We start from the raw sequence: 19,583 nt of genomic DNA, 5'->3' as shown, positions 1-19,583 counted from the left end.
AATTTAAGAGAATTCAAGTCATACAAAGTGTGCTTTATGATTACAATAAAATTAAATTAGAAATCAATAATAGAAATTTATCTGGAAACTGCTTAAATATTTTTAAATTAATTAGCATACTTCTAAATAACCCATGAGTCAAAGAAGAAATGAAATTAGAAAACATGCTGAACTGAAAGAAAATTAAAACATCACATATCAAAATCTGTGAGATAATGCTAGAGCAGTATTTAAAGGGAAACATAACACTACACACTTATATTATAAAAGAAAAGGTCTCAAATCAATAACTTCTGCTTCCATCTTAAAAACCAGAAAAGCTAGTGAAACACAAATTAAGCAGAAAAAAATGAAGTAATAAAGATTAAAGAGGAAAATGATGAAAAAGAAAACAGAAATACAATAGAGAAAATCAATGAAACCGAAAGCTGGTTGGTTCTTTGAGAAAAACAATAAAATTGATAAACCTCTAGCAAGGCTAAGTGAAATGAAAAAAGAAGACACAAAATACCAACATCAGGAATGATGATATCAACATTACTAATGACTCTACACCTATAAAAGTCATAACAAGTGGATATTATGAACAACTTTATGCCAATGAATTTGATAACATTCATGAAATGGACAAATTCCTTAAAAGACACAAGATACTAAAGCTCTTTCTAAAAGAAAGATGAACTGTATAGCTCCAAGTATATTAAATAAATTGAATTTATAGTTAAACACCGTACCATTAAAAAAACACTTCAGGCCCAGATAGTTTCATTAGTGAATTCTACCAATCATTTAATGACAATTTACACCATTAAACTTTTCCAGAAAATTAAAGAGGAGAAAATTCTACTCAACTCATTCTATGAAACCAGAATTGCTCTGATACCAAAATTAGATATAAACAATAAAGAAAGCTATAGTCAAATATCTCTCGTGAAAATAGATGCAAAAATTCTTAATAAACTTTTAGCAAATATCATCCAATAATATGCAAAAAGGATAATACATCATGACTACATGGGGTTCATCCAGATACAAGGCTGCTTCAACATCTGACAATTAATCAATGTAATTTACCATATTAAAAGATTAAAGAAGAAAAAAACATGATCATCTCAATAATTGCAAAAAAAAAAGCATTTGATAAAATCTAACATATATTCCTGATAAAAACACTCAACAAACTAGTAATAGAAGGAAACTGTCTCAACCTAATAAAGAACATGTAAAAAGACCTATACTTAACTTTGTAACTTATGGTGAAAATATGCTTTCCCCCTAAAATGAGAAATAAGGCAAGAATGTCTGCTCTTACCAATACATTTCAACACTGATCTGGATGCTCAAACCAGTGTAACAAAGACAAATAAATGATGTCCATAATGGAAAAGAAGTAAAACTCCTTATATGCAGGTTAAAAATAGAAAGTTCTATTTGTAGTTTACCAAAAAGCTGCAAGATAAAATAAGTTTAGTTACATTGTGGGATACAAAGTTCAATATACAAAAACAGTAATTATATTTCCACCCAATTTGAAAATAAAGTTAAGAAACTAATTCCACTTACAATGGCATTTTTTAAAGTGAAAATACTTAGAGATAAATCTGACAAAGGATGTGCAAGACGTGTACACTGAAAATGACAAGACATTGCTGAGAGAAAGTAAAGAAGACAAATAAATGGAAAGAGATACCATGTTCACAGACTGGAAGACTCAATATTGCGAAAATGTCAATTATCTGCAAATTGAACTACTGATTCAATGCAATCCCAATCAAAATCCCAGCAGGCTTTTTTGTAGAAAGTGAAAAGCTGATTTTTAAATTGAGATGGAAATGCAAAGGACCTAGAAGAGGCAAAACAACTTTGAAAATGAAGAGCAAAGCTCAAGGATTTGCACTATCTGACTTTAAGACATATTATAAAAGTACAGTAATCAAGAAAGTGTTATATTGGCATAAGATAGACAAACAGATCAATGGAAAAAAAATAGTGTCTACAAATAGATCTTCACATATATGGTCAATCGATCTTCAACAAAAAATGCAAGGTAATTCAGTGGAGAAAGCAGTCTTCTCCAAAGATGATGCTAAAACAATGAGATATCCATATGCAAAAAAAGGACTTCAACACATACTTATCACGATATATGAAAATGAACTCAAAACTGATTATAAACATAAATGCAAAACCAAAAACTACAAAACTTCTAGAAAACAAAAAAGAAAATTTTTGTGACCTGGGATTAGGCAAATATACCTTAAAAAGGACACCAAAAAACACAATTCATAAAAGCCAAAAAAATTATAAATCCGACTTCATCAAACTTAAGAAATTCTGCTTTGTGGAAGACACTGTTAAAGAGAATGAAAAGACAAACTATAGACCAGAAGAAAATATTTTCAAACATACATGATAAAGGACTTACCATCCAAAGTGTACAGACTCTCAAAATTCAGTAAGAAAACTACCCAATAAAAAATGGGCCAAAAAAATGGGCCAAAGATTTAAACAGACATTTTATCAAAAGAGATAGATATATGTCAAACAAGCACATGAAGAGATGCCTAACATCACTAGTCATTAGGGTAATGCAATTCAAACTCACGATAAGGTACCATACACACTTATCAGATATTCAAAATTTAAAAAGACTGACCATACCAAGTGTTGGTAAGGATGCAGAGCAACCAAAACTCTCATATACTGCTGGTGGGAATGTAAAAATTATATAACCTCTTTGTGAAACAGTTTGACAGTGTCTTTAAAATGTTAAAATACAGACCAACTATATAACCCAGTCATTATATTCTTAGGTATTTATCTATGAAAAATGGAAACATATGTCCATACAATCACTTGTACATGAATGTTTGTAGCAGCTTTATTAGTAATGTCCAAAAATTGCAAAAAATATATATCCAAGTGAATGAATAAACAAATCACTGTGAATAACACTCAGCAATAAAAATGAACTACTGATACATTCAAAAACTTGGATGAATCTCAAAATAATTATGCTGAGTTAAATAAGCCAGACAAAAAAGAATACATACTATATGATTCCATTTATATAAAGTCCTAGAACATGCAAACCAAACAGTGACAGGAAGCAGATTCAGTAGGGGTGGGGCAGGAAAGAAGCATTACAAAAGGGCATTAAAAAACTTTTGGGGATGATGAATAAACTAATTAATTTGATTGTGTTGATGGTTTCACAAGTTTGTACAAATGTCAAAATTTATCAAAGCATGTACTTTAATATGTGCAGTTTATTGTATGTCAACTGTACCTCCATAAAGCTGTTTTAAACATGAATAAATTAAACACTATTCCCAGAGGCATTTTGGTAGCTTGAGTAGCCAAAGTCCTAGGCTTGCCCCTATCTACTTCATCCAGTTATTTATACAGATCTTGTGCCTAAGAGAAAAATGAGTAGCACATTTAGATGATCTAAATGACAAGCAGACAGAAAATGCCATTAACTTGCACATTCACTAAATACTACGTAACAAAAAAAATAATTATTTAAAATTTCCATAGGAAAAAAAGTAATTAACAAAAGAATAAAAACAATTATTCTTAGTTTTGTTTCAATAAAATAGTGCAAAAATTTACAAATACTCACCTCTTTAGATAATCTTGTGAAGACATCTCCTCCCCTGAGAAAATCCAGTATTAAATACAGCTTCCCTTCAGTCTGAAAGGCTAATTAGAAATTAGAATGTAATAACAATTTTTAAGGCTTACAAAGCTTAGTATACTTTTTAACTAATATATATGTTTATAATTTTATCACTGAACACTATACAGCAATTAAGCATTTACTCACATGGTCTATTACTGGATAACTATCTCAAATTTCAAATTAATGTTAAAAAAGCTATAAATCCTTTCCCAGAACATAATCAACCTTGCATGAGCTTTGCCCAGAAACTTGTACCACCATCATTTTCCAGATTTATGGAACACCATGTTCTACTGCAATTGCCTGAACTCTACCTCCCTACCTACTGAAAATCTACTAATTCTGTCAAGCTCAACAAAAATGCTACCCCCTCTATTAAGCTTTCTTTTATTAAGTATTTCCCCCTTTTCACGTTTCCCTACAGCATCCTTACCCTCCACCCCATCAGAATTACTTGCTACTACTTTTCAGATCTCACTGTACTTTATTTATGTCTCTCTTATGGTACTTAATCCATTTTGATTTATACAATTAGTTGGTCTTACATGTCTGTGTTCCCTATAGATTATAAATTTCTTGAGATCAGAGATTATTTCAACTCTAGAGCCCACTGAGTTTACTAGAATGTTTTGAACACAACTGGTGTTTAGTGATTAATCTAATGATACTCTAGATATTCAAGGAAAGGAGAACTTTATATACTACTACTACTTTCATTCCATTAGGATAATGGGGAATAAAAGAATAATGGGTGGAAAATTCTAGAGGGTTCTTTATAGAGAGAGTTGGGTACATACTATAGTGCATTATTTGTCAAAATAACATAAGAATAAAATCAATAGCTGCTATCTTTTTAAACTTCAAAAACTGAGAATGACATAGTAGATTGGATCAGTGATTTAATAATGTATATGCCTTTGAATTCCCCAGGGAAGCCAATTGCCACAATCTCACGCATACATTAAACTAGCAATGGAGCCATGATTAAAATTCAGAACTGCATGGACTGGAAGAATAAATATTGGTGACCCAAAGCAATCTACAGATTCAATGCAATCCCTATCAAAATACCAATGACATTTTTCACAGAACCAGAAAAAATAATTTTAAAATCTGTATGGAAACACAAAAGACCCCAGATAGCCAAAACAACAATGAAAAAGAAGAACAAAGCTAGAGGTGTCACACTCCCTGACTTCTAACCATGCTAAAAGCTACAGAAATCAAACCAGTATGGTACTGACACAAAAAAGAGACATATAAATCAATGGAATAAAATAGACCAGAAATAAACCCACATACTTATGGTTAATTAATCTATGACAAAAGAGGGAATAATATACAGTGGAGAGAAGACAGTCTCTTCAATAACTGGTGCTGGGAAAACTGGACAGCTGCATGTAAAAGAATGATATTAGAACGTTCCCTAACACCATACACAAAAAAAAAAAACTCAAAATGGATTAAAGACCTAAATATAAGACCATAAACCATAAAACTCCTAGAACAAAACATAGGCAGAACACTCCTTGACATGAATCGTAGCAATGTTTTTTGGGGGGATCTGTCTCCTAAGGCAAAGGAAACAAAAGCAAAAATAAACAAATGGGAACTAATTAAAATTAAAAGCTTTTGCACAGCAAAGGAAACCATCAACAAAATGAAAAGTCAACCCACTGAATGGGAGAAAATATTTGCAAATGATATGACCAATAAGGGGTTAATATCCAAAATATATAAATAGCTCACATATCTCAACATCAGAAAAACAAAGAACCCAATTAAAAAGTGGGCAGGAGACCTGAATAGACATGTTTCCAAAGAAGATATACAGGTAGCCAACTGGCACATGAAAAGATGCTCAACATTGCTAATCATTAGAGTATCAAAACCCCATATCTCACACCTGTCAGAATGGCTATCATCAAAAAGTCTACAAATAATAAATGCTGGAGAAGATATAGAGAAAAGGGAACTCTCATACACTGTCAGAAGGAATGTAAATTGGTGCAGCCACTGTGGAAAACAGTATGGAGGTTCCTCAAAAAAATAAAACTATAACTATTATATGACCCAGCAATATCCTTGTAGCTTATTTATTTTATACAAAGTAGTTTGTACCTCTTAATCCCCTACCCCTATCTTGCCCTATACCTCTCCCTCTCCACACTGGCAACTACTCCTGGGTATGTATTTGAAGAAAACGAAAATATTATCACAAAAAATGTATGCACCCCAATGTTCCCAGCAGCATTTTCCACAATACCCAAGATATGGCAGCAACCTAAGTGTCCATCAACAGGTGAATGGGTAAAGGATTCCTAGGTGGCACAGTGGGTAAGAATCCGCCTGCCAATGCAGGGGACACAGGTTCGATCCCTGCCCCAGGAAGATACCACATGTCGTGGAGCAAACAAGCCCATGCGCCACAACTGCTGAGCCTGTGCTTTAGAGCCCATGAGCCGCAACTACTGAGCCTGTGGGCTGCAACTAATGATGCCCACGTGCTTAGAGCCCATACTCCACAGCAAGAGAGGCCACCACAATGAGGAGCCTGTGCACCACAATGATGAGTAGCCCCCGCTCACCGCAACTAGAGAAACATGTGCAGCAATGAAGACCCAACATAGCCAATAAAATAAAAAATAAATAAATAACAAAACAAAAAAACAGGTGAATGGATAAAAAAGATGTGGTGTACACACACACACACACACACAATGGAATATTACTCAGCCATAAAAAATATGAAATACTGCCATCTGCAACAACATGGTTGGACTTAGAGGGTATTATGCTTAGTGAAATAAGTCAAAGACAAATATTATATCACTTATATGTGGAATCTAAAAAATAAAACAAACCAGTGAATATAACAAAAAAGAAACAGACTCATAGATATAGAGAACAAACTAGTGATTACCAGTGGGGAGAGGGAGAGGTATAGGGCAAGACAGGAGTAGGGGATTAAGAGGTACAAACTATTATGTATAAAATAAATAAGCTATAAGGATATATAGTACAACACAGGGTATAAAGCCAATATTTTGTAAGTATAAATGGTATATAACCTTAAAAATTGTGAATCACTATATTGTTCACCTGATTTATATAATACTGTAAATCAACTATATCACAATGAAAAAAAAAAAAAAACCTCAGAACTGTCTGACTCCAAATTCATGTTCTTTCCATTGTACTTATTGCTTCTCACTCCAAATATAAGAAAAAAACATCTCAGACTAATATACCATATGGTCCTCTTCAACAGAATGGGGAAATAAGATTAATATGCTCATTATGAATATGTAAGAGGAGCCCATCCAAACATAAGAATGTTTTGAATAAATTATCACAGTAGTTTATAGCCTAAGATCCCTGGAGGTATAGCCTAGAAGAGTACAGAAATACTACTAGACAAGAAATCAGAAGACACTATCTTGTTACCTTAGACAAGTTAACCAACAAATACAGGAAATACAACTAAAAGCTGGATATTAATTTTTATTTCCGATACATTTTACATAGTTGAATGTATTAAATCATTCCATACTCATTTCCTGGTTGAAGTATTTATCCCCTGTTATTTTTTGAAAGGAAATCTTAGTTCTCTAATTCCATACAATTTTTTTAAAAAAGATTACATACCATAGTGCAATTTGACAATAAATGGATGATTTACTTCCACCAGTATATCCCTCTCCATCTTTGTCCGAACTCTGTCTCGAACTAAAAATTACAGAAGGGTAGAATATATTGCTTTTGTATATAATTTCAGTAGAGATCCCATCAATAATTCACCAAAAAAATAAGGAAACATAAAATATAACTTTATAAGTGCCCAAATTTGCAGTCTGTGTTCCTAGACAGTAATTACCATATTCTCAGAAAGCTAACAAATTCAGTTTAGATCTAGAGATGGGGTAAAGTGACACAAAGTTATTTCGCAAATAAGCATTTATTTTATATTAGTCTCCAACTGTTCAGATGAGTTTACTGATTAAAACTGAGCAGTGTTATTGTCACTACATCCTGGAAGACAGTGTATGCAGGTGGTTGTGCTTTCTCAACATGCAATACCAACACAGAGAGAAAAAATAAGAATCTTGAAATAAAAGAATATAGTTTAATAAGTTCACTTTAAGTTAAATAAAATACGTCACTTTTTATCCCATTAAATTTTTACCAGTGTACATACTCTCACTAAATTAGGGTATATGCCAATATCAGACGTAGAAATATCACTTACCACTAGAAATATGTGATAATTACTAATGTTAAAAGGAAATTAAATCTAGTCATCTAAGCAATACACAGCATATTTCTTAAAACAAGCTTTACCAAATTCTATTTTAATAAGCTTTCTAATTTTCTACCTTTTAAAGAAGCTTTTTTTAACACCTTCATTGCATAGAGCTGTCCAGCATCAGGACCAGTCTTCTTTCTAACAAGAAAAACCTAATAGGAGAATTAAAATTAAAAAAGTGAAATTCACATCCCAAGCCATTCCTGCTATACTTCTACATTAGCACATACATATGGCCTTGCATTTTCTCTAATTTTATAAAGATATATCTTTCTCTATAAATTATACTTAGTTAATATTTTGTCACTTTCATTCACTTAGTGAAACACACTCCCATACATCCTATTGTGTAAAAGAAAATTTTAAAGCACATTTGAGAAGTTTGTGATGTAAGAGATAAATAATATAACAAAAAACAATTTGAGCTAAGGGAGCTCCTTATAAGACCCAAGCTCCTTTCTGTAACCGTAATAAGGAGCAAACAAATGTGATGACCATTGTTTCAATTTTTTTAATTATTTAGCAAAATGTGTTCACTGCCTCAACCTGCCATCCTCAACTGTAACAAGTTCTATTCAAGTGTTGCTTAATTTTAAAATGTGATCAAGCAACTAACTTGTTCGCACAAAACTGCAGATGGGAGAGTTTTTGATTAATTTTTGTCTTGCCAATTTCCTAAGGTAGAGCTTAAAACCCTTTATTCCAAATATTTTATGTGATAATTATGTATCAGCCAACTGGGCAGGTGAGGGGGTGGAATGTTTACTTCATTTAATCCCTGTTCTCCTATTCTTTATATCAGAACTAAACTCAAGGACCATTTCAGGTTTACAGTTTTCACATTCACCTAGTATAGTGCTTCTCACTCTTTCTGTGTAGACCAACCCAGTCTTTTTTTCCCCTTTCCACCAAATCCATTGCAGACCATACTTTACAAAACATAATCAAATGCATTATTTAGAAAAAATGAAATTTACATGTCATAAAATACAATCCCTTTTTTTACTAATAGATTCTACACATAAAATTACTTTGTCAAATTTCTGTAAAAGTTGCTAAATGCTTACTCTCAGTTTCTGAACATATCTTATAGTGAACCAGTAATAGTTCATACCACACTTGGAGTAGACTAATCGAGAAAATTCATATATTAACAAATGGTTGGGTTCTGCAATATAAAACTATCTTTGGAGAAAAGAAAAGTTCAGAGCTCGAACCAAATCATAAATTTTGCCTATCACCATAAACATTTCTGTACTGAGGAGCTAACAGAACTACTACTCTGCGTTACTTTCTTGTCTAAGATCTGCTCTGACCTCCAACAAGATCTCCCCAAACAATGCAGAGCCCCAAGGAAGTATGCATCTCGCCACAGATGATTTCAGTAGCTTCATTTCATGGAGTTATTTTTAGTGCATTTAAACTTGGAGAGGATATTCCTAAAAAATCCACGATTTTTCACTGATGAAAATAGTAAGCAATGGAACAGTGTCAAATTTAACACACCTATAGACTACCCTCATAAAACTAATATCTTATAAATGAAAAATGTTAAATCAGGCTTTTTAATCACAGAAGAATATCATTCAACCTGGTTAGACAGAATACACACAAACTAGATTACCATGGGGTTCTAAATGTCATATAAATCTTATTGAGTAAACTAAAGAAGATATGATCTCAGATGCACATTTTCTTATCTGCATTTTTCAAGTTTTCAGTTGTTGGCAAACAAGTGAACTTGTATGCATTTGTATAGCTGATTTCAGTCTATATCAGGTTTTTAAACAGCAGATTAAATTAATTGCCATAGCGCACACACACACACGCACACACAAAAGCTTCAAAGCTAAGCAAACGGCATTAACCCTAAGCACCAAAGTTTTCATTCAATTTTCCTGACAGTTTCCTTTTTCCTAATCAATATCATGTGACCGAGTAAAAGATGGCTACCACGGCCGGCCTGCGCGCATTGCACGCTGGTGTGTTGCTCCAGGACCTTTGCTTCAGACGTAAAGAATACTCTCCTCAAGCCATATTTCATAATGAAAATGAGAAGCAGAGATTAAATGGCTCAGCCTCCACGTACTCGGAGATCCAGAGGGAGCGGGCAGACATCGGAAGCCCGATGGCCCGGCCAGAATACAGACAGTGGAACCCAGACCTCATCAAGCCCAAGAAGTTGCTGAACCCCATGAAGGCCTCCCGGAGCCACCAGGAGCTGCACCGAGAGCTGCTCATGAACCACAGAAGGGATCTGGGCGTGGACAGCAAGCCGGAGCTGCAGCGTGTGCTGGAGCACCGAAGGCGGAACCAGCTCCTCAAGAAGAAGGAGGAGCTGGAGGCCAAGCGGCTGCAGTGCCCCTTTGAGCAGGAGCTGCTGAGGTGGCAGCAGAGGCTGAACCAACTGGAAGAACCACCAGAAAAGGAAGCGGACCATGCCCCCGAATTTATTAAAGTCAGGGAAAACCTGCGGAGAATCACCACTTTGACCAGCGAATAGAGAGCGCTATATAGAGCTGCTGCTGGAGCTCCAGCGCCCCCTGCAGCCCACCCCCGGCCCCCACACCCTCCCGCAGCCCTCCTGCATCTGACAGCCCTGGCCCCTGGTCTTGGCACATCTGTGGTGTTCAAGCTCCCACCTGTAAAAATGCATCGCCCCAGAGGGCCGCCCCCCCAACTCCCAGAAGATGGGGGCTCCTGAACTCCCAGGCTTTTCCTCCTGAGCACTCCTCCCTCCTGCTCCAAGAAGAAGCCACTCCTGAGAAAACTTTCTCCGGGCACCTCTCCCTGAAAGGGCTTCTGAGCCCTGCCAAGATTTTTCTGGCAGAGTTGAGAAGGGACAGGTGCCTCTCCGGCTGCACAAGCCATCCATTCTGCCCAGGCCCCATGGAGCCCTGCTTCTGTGGGCAGCCCGGCTCCCAGGTCTTAGAGAACTTCCCTGCCCGTGGTGTTCTCTGCGGGATACCTACCTACCTTGAAAGCCGCCTGAGGGGAGAACGGGTCTGTCCTCAGTGAGGAAGGACAGGGCAGCTCACGGCCACCCCGTGGCTCATGCCATGCCAGGTTAGAAGCGTACTAACGAAAACAGCTTCTTTGAGTTTGCTGGCCTTTCCCCCACCCCCATGCCTTTATTTTCTCCCCTCCACAGCCCCTGCCCCCATCCCCATCCGGGCCTTGTAACCACACCTAGCCAGGGCTGCAGCCTTTCCACTCCCAGAAGTCTAGAACAGTGCTTCTCAAACTTTACTGTGCCTACAAATTACTGGGCATCTTACTGAAAGATGGCTTTTGATTCAGTAGCTTTGGGGTGAGGGCTGAGATTCTCATTTCTAACAAGCTCCTAGACTGCTGGTCTGAGGCCCACACTGTACACAGCAAGGCTGGAGCATCCAGGGGTGGCAGATACTGGAAACATCATCCCTGAAGCCATCTCTGCCCCACAGCACCCAGGGACCTCTGCCCTGGAGGTTCCCACCCTCCTCCACAGCCCCAAAGGGCTCCTTATTTTCCACCCACCCCAGGGACCTCAGGCCTGGGAAGACTCTTGCCTAGCAAACTGTGTTGGTTATGTGACCAGAGATGTATATAATTGCCAATCTGCATTTCTTACTATATTGATGGAATTCTAGCCAAAAAAAACCCCACAAAACTTTTTTTTTTAAACCTTTTCCTAAAGCATATGAAGAGCAAATACACATATACAGTGATTTCCAGTAGGCTTCTGAAAATATAAAATGGTTTAAAGACCCCACAGCCCCCCTTACAAACTGGTCCCACTGAGTCCCCATTTCCAGCCTCTGCACCTGAGACCCACCCCCTACTTGGTTTCCATCGCCTGGGCCAGCTCCAGTGAAATCACCCATTCTTCCTCAAAACTCCCTTCCCAACGCAAGACCAAATGTTTTAACCTTTTGCTCCTATCCCATACTTAAAGATTTAGAGTAAACCAGGCCTGTTTCTTTTTCCCCTGAAGAATAGAACCCCTGCCCCTGGCTTTGTAAACCCATCATTCACGGTAACAGGGCAGTGCTAGAAAAGCATTTCCTTTCACCTCCCACCACCCTCTCAAGACTGCCAGAAAGAGCAGCTGCTGGGACACTGTCTGATAACTTGGACCAAAGGTGGGAGGAAAGGGATCATCCTGGTCTTACTCTTAACTGGGTGGCTGGAGAGTGACCTGTGTGTGGTGTGAGCCGAGGGGCATGAATATGGACATGCTGGTGTGCGAGTGGAGAGAGGGGAGGCGGCTCTCAAATGTGACACAGTCTTAGTGAGAAGGTGGTAACGCTGCTTTAAATGTCTGCCAGGTGAGGGTAATGCTAAAAATGCACAGTCCCTAAATAAAGACCATCCCTTCCCCCCCGCCAAAAAAAAATCATGTGACCAAGATGTTGACAACAAAGGAGTCATTTCATAAGTGATGACTATACCACAAGTAGAACTATCTTTCTCAGTCTCTTCCAAGAAAGCAATTCTCAATATTTTTGGTCTCAAAAATTATTTTACTTTGCCATACAGTAGAAACTAACACAACATTTTAAAGCAACTATACTCCAATAAATATAAAAAAAATAAAAAACTAAAAACCTTAAAGATGATAAACATAATAAAAAGAATTCTTTTACAATCTTAAAAATTACTGATGACTACAAAGTACTTTTGTTTTGGTGGGTTATTTCTATTGATATTTACTATATTAGAAATTAAAACAGAAAAAATTAACTATGTATTGCTTCATTAAAAACAATAAATACCTATTACATATGAATATAAATATTTTTATAAAGATAACTATATTTTTTTCCAAAACAAAAAAATCAATGAAAACATGGACACTGATTTACATTTTTGCAAGTCTGTGGTATCTGGCTTAACAGAAGACAGTTGGATTCTCATATCTGCTTCTACATTCAATTTATTGCAACTACATTATTTTGCTTAAATTATAAGAAGAAAATCAGGCCTCACATAGATATGTATTTGGAAAAGGGAGGAGTATTTTAATAGACTTTTCATATAATTGTGGTTATTCTTCTTTGATATGACACAAGAATTTGGCAAGTGGCAGTTTCCTAAAGATTAGTTGCAATGAAAAATCTGAAACCACATCACTTAACTGTCCATATTCTTTTATATAATAATCCATGGTCTACCTGACACTCTGAATGGATTTTGTACTGATGTCTGATTTGATAATATCATGTGTTGGTCAACTCAAAAACATTGGTTCACTGAGTTATGCAGATCTTCCAAATGTTGACAGTAGCAATCTCATCAGGACAGTCTTTTGAATATCAAGAAGATGTTGAGACCACAGTGGCAAATAAAAATTTTCCAAAATTCTAATTTTTTGCTTCAAAGCTCAAATTTTATCATTGACAAAAATATTATCAGCTGTTTTCCATGAAATAAGTTCACTCCATTCATTTTTGAGAAAACATCTACCAAATACCCAAGTTTAAGCAACCATAGTTTGTGAATCATTCTTTCAAGTAAAAATGCTTTTCCATGAAAAAAATGTCTCCTTTACCTCACAACTCAAAAAAATGCACAAATGCTGTCTTGAGACAATCATACTCTTTTGGTATGCAGCTAAAGTACTTTGTGTACTTCTCAATTTCATCATACAATATTCAAAAGAAGTGTACTCAAGGGTTGATATTTGATAAATTTAATCATTGTTAATACCTCATCAAGGACATTCTTAAGTAAAACTTACATTTTTTTTAACTGTAAGTGTGTAGCACTGAAGAATATGATTACTGATATAGTTTAAAATCACTTCCTTGATTGTGCCCAAGTGCCAAAAGTTTTACAAATAGTATCTTAGTATTATTATAAAACAGTCTTGACCTTGAGGACCCCCTGAAAGTGTCTTGTGGATGTCCAGGTGTAGTAAGACCACACTTTGAGAACTACTGTTCTAGAATACAGCCTTTAGTGGAGTTGAAAAGAATGCAGTACAGAGGGTAAAAAGAAGCAATTAAGTACGAAAGGAAAAGTCCAGGCTTTCAGAAAGACATGCAAAGCAGCCACTTTTCCCCTATCTTTTAAAATACTCACTAGTATCTCAATATGGCATCTAATAGAAGCCATCATTCACAGTCTAGAGATGTAATTGTTTATTTGTTCATTACTTGAGTTGTTCTTTTCAGGTCTAATGGGTGAACTTTCCTAGCATAAGAAAACATCATCTCGCTCTGCTCTCTTTCCATGATCAACTACAGAAGAAGCTGCATGACTTCAAACTACTGTTTGATAAAAACATATCTTTCCTGATCAGAGAGGTTTCTTTTCAGTCACCCCAATCCAATTATCAGAAATTGTTCAGAAGAGAAATGAATGAGTGAATTACTCCAATATACTTTTCATATGGACTTTTATATTTTAAGAAGTGTTTGCTGAAGTGAACTGAAAAACTGCACAGCTTTAACAATGACTGAATAGAAAGGACCAATTGCAAGAAATTTTAAGTTGTAAACATACATTTTTAAAACTATCTCTTGATAGTTAATCAATTACGTAAGAGGGCAAGGGTTTGATATTTTCAAAAATTCTTTTTTAAGTCCTGTAGTTAAAGGCTTTACTATCACAAAAGTTAAAAAAAAAAAAAACGAACCATGAATGTTAAAACGTATGTATGCTTTGTGTAAATATGATCTAACATGAAATATAAGAAAGGCTACTGTGATAATATCAAACATGTTTCCATGTGTTTTATTTTATTGTGTTTTAAAATAAGTAACATAAGATGTTTGGTATACTTCATTTCAATCCACACATTACTTGATGTGTTTAGTATAGAATTTTATATGCATCTTTTATGACGATAACACATGCTTCTTTAAAGTACAATTTTACAACTGATTTTCAGAGGATTTTTTTCCCGATTAAGTTGATGTTCAATGTCACAAACCTTTATATAGGCTAAAATTCCACTACTGCATTTTAACAATGGAACTTTCACAGGAAAACTTATAAATAAGACTGCAGCCCAAAGTTTCTTGGAATTGCTCCTACACTTATCTGATTCACAGCCTTGGCCAAATTCCTGAATAGGTTCAGCATATAACAAGTCCCACCTACACAATGCCTACACAAATGATGTAATACTGACAAGCAAGAATGTTCACATCCTCGGAAGAAAAAAAGCCACCTCCTTAATACTTCTTTGGTTGATGAACTGCACAAGGATCTCTATTTTGTATTTTAGTATTAGGAATTTTTAAAAGGCTTCTATGATATCCTTGTTAAACCAAAGTTCCTGTACAAAGCTGAGTGTTCCCTGAATTTTTTAAGGACTGCATTGACAACTTGTCAGCATGTTGCTATATTTAATGTGAAGATGTTACTGAAGACATTTCATTATGTTATACTGTATTTTCTTTATGAAGCCCCATAAGAAAATTTTCTCTGGTCTGTTTGATCTGTTTCTTAAAGATACTGTTAATAAGCATACAATTAATGTATCAGCCTCTTTATAATGGCTGTCAAAAAAATTTTGTCTTCACTTTTGCCCCATTTCTAGGCCCTTATACCATGCATTTGTGAACAACAGAGTTTATTCCTGGCTTCATCTCATCTTTCCTGCTCTAATTTTTCTGCTTCCATCATCTTCCTCACTTATTTTTAATTTTATTTTACTTAGTATTCATCTATGGAAGACTTAAATCCTTTCTGGAACAAAGCTGGATATAAATAAATACACATATGAATAAATTTATATATATCAAATGACAAAACAAATACTTTTAATGGCTTGAAATGTTTGCCTGGTAAGATTTTATTTAAGTCTCTATGTAAGCATTTATATATTGGGGATATAAAAGAACTTCATCTCTGTTCTAAAATTAGCATCATAAAAATATAATGTAAAATATTTTAAAAAATACTGTACTTTTAGTAATGTTAAAAAATAAAGGTTTTTAGAATGCACATGCCTACTCTACAGGTCAGTTCTATAAATACACCCCCAACACACACACATACACACAATCTACTAAAAGCTCCTTCTAGTTTTACTCTCCCTAGCACAACTATTCAAGTCCTATCTTCTTTTCATCATATATCTCCTGTACCAATTCACTGCCAAACCATAATCCACCTTAGTTTGTCCTTATTGTGTCCTGAAAATGTTTCTCTATATTTTACATGTATTCTATACCACACAGATATCAGATTACTTTAAAACAATTAATGTCTACTTTATATTCACCAATGCTGCTTTTAAAGTGTTATACACAAACCAGGTGTTCAATAAATGTCTTTCTTTTAAAATGTTTCAGAGCATAATAAATAAGCAATGCTCAATGTCCTTACTTTTCCCTTTGAAATCAAACCTCAGCCACCCTGAAATTAGTAGTTTCTCATTAACTTCCTCCCCTTAAATTGCTGTTGTTGCTGTTTCCTAAAGGCTGTTACTTAATATGTATATGTGATATTTTCCATGTCTTAGATGTTAGGTAAAAGTCAGGAACCAGACCTAAATACTTCTTTTCCAAGAATCATATACCATTAAGCACTTAATAACCAATTTTAATAATGAGTGTCAGAGTTTACCTTCCTCAATTTTGCTTTTTCCCTTGAAATTTAAGCCCTAATGAAGGCAGGAGTTTCACATACTCTATATATCACCCAGTACTTACCATAGCTGTACTTTAAACACATATTTGCTTTAAAAGACAATAGATTAATTCATGCGTTCATACATGAATTGATACATACATTCTGACTTCTGTGATAGAGCTAAGGAATATAGATGAAATCACCAAGAAACCAAGCTGAGATCACGCCAGCATGTGAACAGAGACACAAGACCTCTTTTACAAAACTCAAACTTTCTTGATTTAGGCAGCTAATAAATAGCATGCTATATTTTGTCCTAGAGAAATCAGTGATCCCAGGGGATTAGAAAACCTTGATCATTATAGAGAAGTATAAAAAAATGGGACCAAAAATACAGCGGAAATAAAAAGGAGTAAAATTAGAGCTGCCTTTGACAACTTAGAAATGGCACGTTTATCAGATTTCTACCTAGGTGTACACTTTTTTTTTGCTAAATGTTTAGAAGAAAAACAAATGCGGAAAACAGCATTCATTACCTTTCCAAAGGATCCCTGACCAAGAACTTTGAGCAACTCAAATTGTGCAGGATCTGCCTTCTCATATCCTTCTTTAACATGATGAGTAATAGGGATTTCTTTAACAACTCCTTCATCCTGTAAAAAGAAATCCAAGCAATACTCAAATATAGTTACAACATCTTATGACTAGCTCCATTTAGAACCAGAAATCACAACAGAAATAATTTAATACCTAACTCCTTCAATCTAGCACAGAGTTTTATGGGCTACTAGCATCCCCATTTCCTGGGTTTTCTAACACACAGAGAAACAGCATCATCACCACCACCCCTATTATACAATTTCATGTAAACAAAAGCATATAAAACCTATGATTCAGCTTCTGTTCCAACTAGGTAGAGACAGAAGAAAAACATCAACAACTAAAAGAGTCTTAAGACCCTCACTGAAATATGACTTACGAGGTAGATGCAGAGAAAGTCAAGAGATAGATAAAACCTTATACATTGCGGGACGTGACAAAAAATGTGAACCTCAAGAGCTTTTTTAAATAGGATTTCACTATATCACTTTAAGTAGTGAGTGATATATAAATATTTAAATGTCCAGCTAGCCATATCATTGAAAAAGAAACTAGCATAGACGAACAAAATCTGAAAAGTCCAAACATATGTTTCCAGGCCATGAGCCTACTTTCATTGAAACTCTATATATAAATTATATGCCAGATTTCCTACCACCTGGGTCAGGCAGAAAGGAAGTCACCCTGGGAGTGTTTCTGTTCCTTGATATAGGACTCTATATCATGACTACACTCAGATGAACTGTAATTCTAATCCCTAGCACAGTAGCTAAGATGAAAAAAAAAAAAAAACCCTCAGATGTATTACATGTCACAAAATAACAAGTGCTGGGATATATTATCCAATCTTCTGACTGTATAGGAAAGAAAACTGAGACCCACAGAGTTTAAGTTCACATGACTAGTTAATCATGATGTCTAGAAGTCTTGGTAGCTTTCCATTATGTCATATCAATTCTGGTTTGGATGGCAAGAATGTTCTCAATCAATTCACCCTTTAATTAACTGATTAATCAATGATGACTGTGGTCAAACTGGGCAAGAGCATGGTCCCAAGTAAGCTAGGCTTCATGGCAGCTAAAATGACTGCCATGTTACATAAGTAGTCAGACATTTACTCTATCCAGCAGAGAAATTTTAGCTTTAGGTATTAGGAACCACTAATAAGTCAGAAATGAAGTATCAGTTCTGAAAATATGTCCATGGATGTTTCTTACATTGGGTTGGCCAAAAAGTGCCTTCAGTTGTTAAGTAAAAATAAAAGACACATTTTTTTTTTATTTTCACTAAGAACTTTACTGAACAATGTATTCACCCTTTTGTTCCACTACCTTCTGCCATTTTTCAGGCAACTTCATAATTCCATCTTCCCAGAACTTTTAAACTTTTTTGAGCACAGAACTGTTCCAGGTGCATTTTACAGTCTTCCAGGGAATTGAAATTTTTTCCATTAAGAGAATTATGTTCAGACAAAAATAAATGGAAATCCAAAGGTGCAATGACTGGTGAATATGGCGGATGAATCAGCACTTCCCAGCCAAGCTGTAACAATTTTTGCCTAGTCATCAAAGAAATATGCAATCTTGCATTATCCTGATGGAAGATTATGTGTTTTCTGTTGACTAATTCTGGACGCTTTTCATTGAGTGCTGCTTTCAGTTAGTCTAAATGGGGGCAGTACTTGTTGGAATTCATCATTCGGTTTTCTGGAAGGAGCTCATAATAGAGGACTCCCTTTCTAATCCCACCATATACACAAAATCACCTTCTTTGGATGAAGACCAGCCTTCGATGTGGTTGATCGTGGTTCAATTCTCTTGCCCCACGATTTCTTCCATTTCACATTATTCTACAGCATCCATTTCTCATCTCCCGTCACAATTCGTTTTAAAAACAGAAGTTTTCATTACGTTTCAGTAGAGAATCGTGTGCAGAAATATGGTAAAGAAGGTTTTTTTTGCTTAACTTATGTGGAACCCAAACATCAAAGTTATTTACATAAACAAGCTGGTACAAATGATTTTCAACGTTTGATTTGGATATTTTGAGTACGTTGGCTATCTCCATGGTATAATGTTGACTTTTCTCAATTAATGTCTCAATTTGATCTCTATCAACTTCAACTGGTCTACTCAACCTTGGAAAATTATCCAGCGAAACATCTCCAGCACGAAACTTCACAAACCATTTTTGACACGTTCAATCAGTCATAGTACCTTCTCCATACACTGCACAAATCTTTTTTGCATTTCGGTTGCATTTTACCATTCTTGAAATAATAAAGCATAATATGCCAAAAATGTTGCTTTTGTCCTTCTATCTTCAATATTAAAATGGCTATGCAAAAACTTACCAATATTTATAGGTCTTTTTTTAAGTGCACGCTGATATGACTGCCGTCACATACAATCTAACAAAATTGTT

The 19,583-nt window shown here is 35.3% G+C and overlaps 2 protein-coding genes across 4 annotated transcripts in view; one reads left to right on the top strand and one right to left on the bottom strand.

The window, feature by feature from the left end:
- RPS6KA6 (ribosomal protein S6 kinase A6) overlaps nucleotides 1–19,583 on the bottom strand; it is a 162,299-nt gene that overhangs the window by 100,413 nt on the left and 42,303 nt on the right. For all 3 annotated transcript variants that reach the window (XM_057718747.1, XM_057718748.1, XM_057718746.1), the window contains 4 exons: nucleotides 17,096–17,212; nucleotides 8,062–8,143; nucleotides 7,334–7,414; nucleotides 3,626–3,705 (listed from right to left, as the gene is read on the bottom strand). In XM_057718747.1, coding sequence (XP_057574730.1) covers nucleotides 3,626–3,705; nucleotides 7,334–7,414; nucleotides 8,062–8,143; nucleotides 17,096–17,212 — 360 coding nt within the window. The remainder of the gene's footprint in view (nucleotides 1–3,625; nucleotides 3,706–7,333; nucleotides 7,415–8,061; nucleotides 8,144–17,095; nucleotides 17,213–19,583) is intronic.
- LOC130842188 (actin-associated protein FAM107A-like) lies at nucleotides 9,937–10,494 on the top strand. Its single transcript, XM_057718843.1, has one exon. The coding sequence runs from the start codon at nucleotides 9,937–9,939 to the stop codon at nucleotides 10,492–10,494; it is 558 nt and encodes a 185-aa protein (XP_057574826.1).

Source organism: Hippopotamus amphibius, chromosome X (genome assembly GCF_030028045.1).
Source record: "Hippopotamus amphibius kiboko isolate mHipAmp2 chromosome X, mHipAmp2.hap2, whole genome shotgun sequence".
NCBI classification, from domain to species: domain Eukaryota; kingdom Metazoa; phylum Chordata; class Mammalia; order Artiodactyla; family Hippopotamidae; genus Hippopotamus; species Hippopotamus amphibius.
Note: the sequence above shows the minus strand (reverse complement) of the source record. Positions and strands in the feature narration are given on the sequence as shown.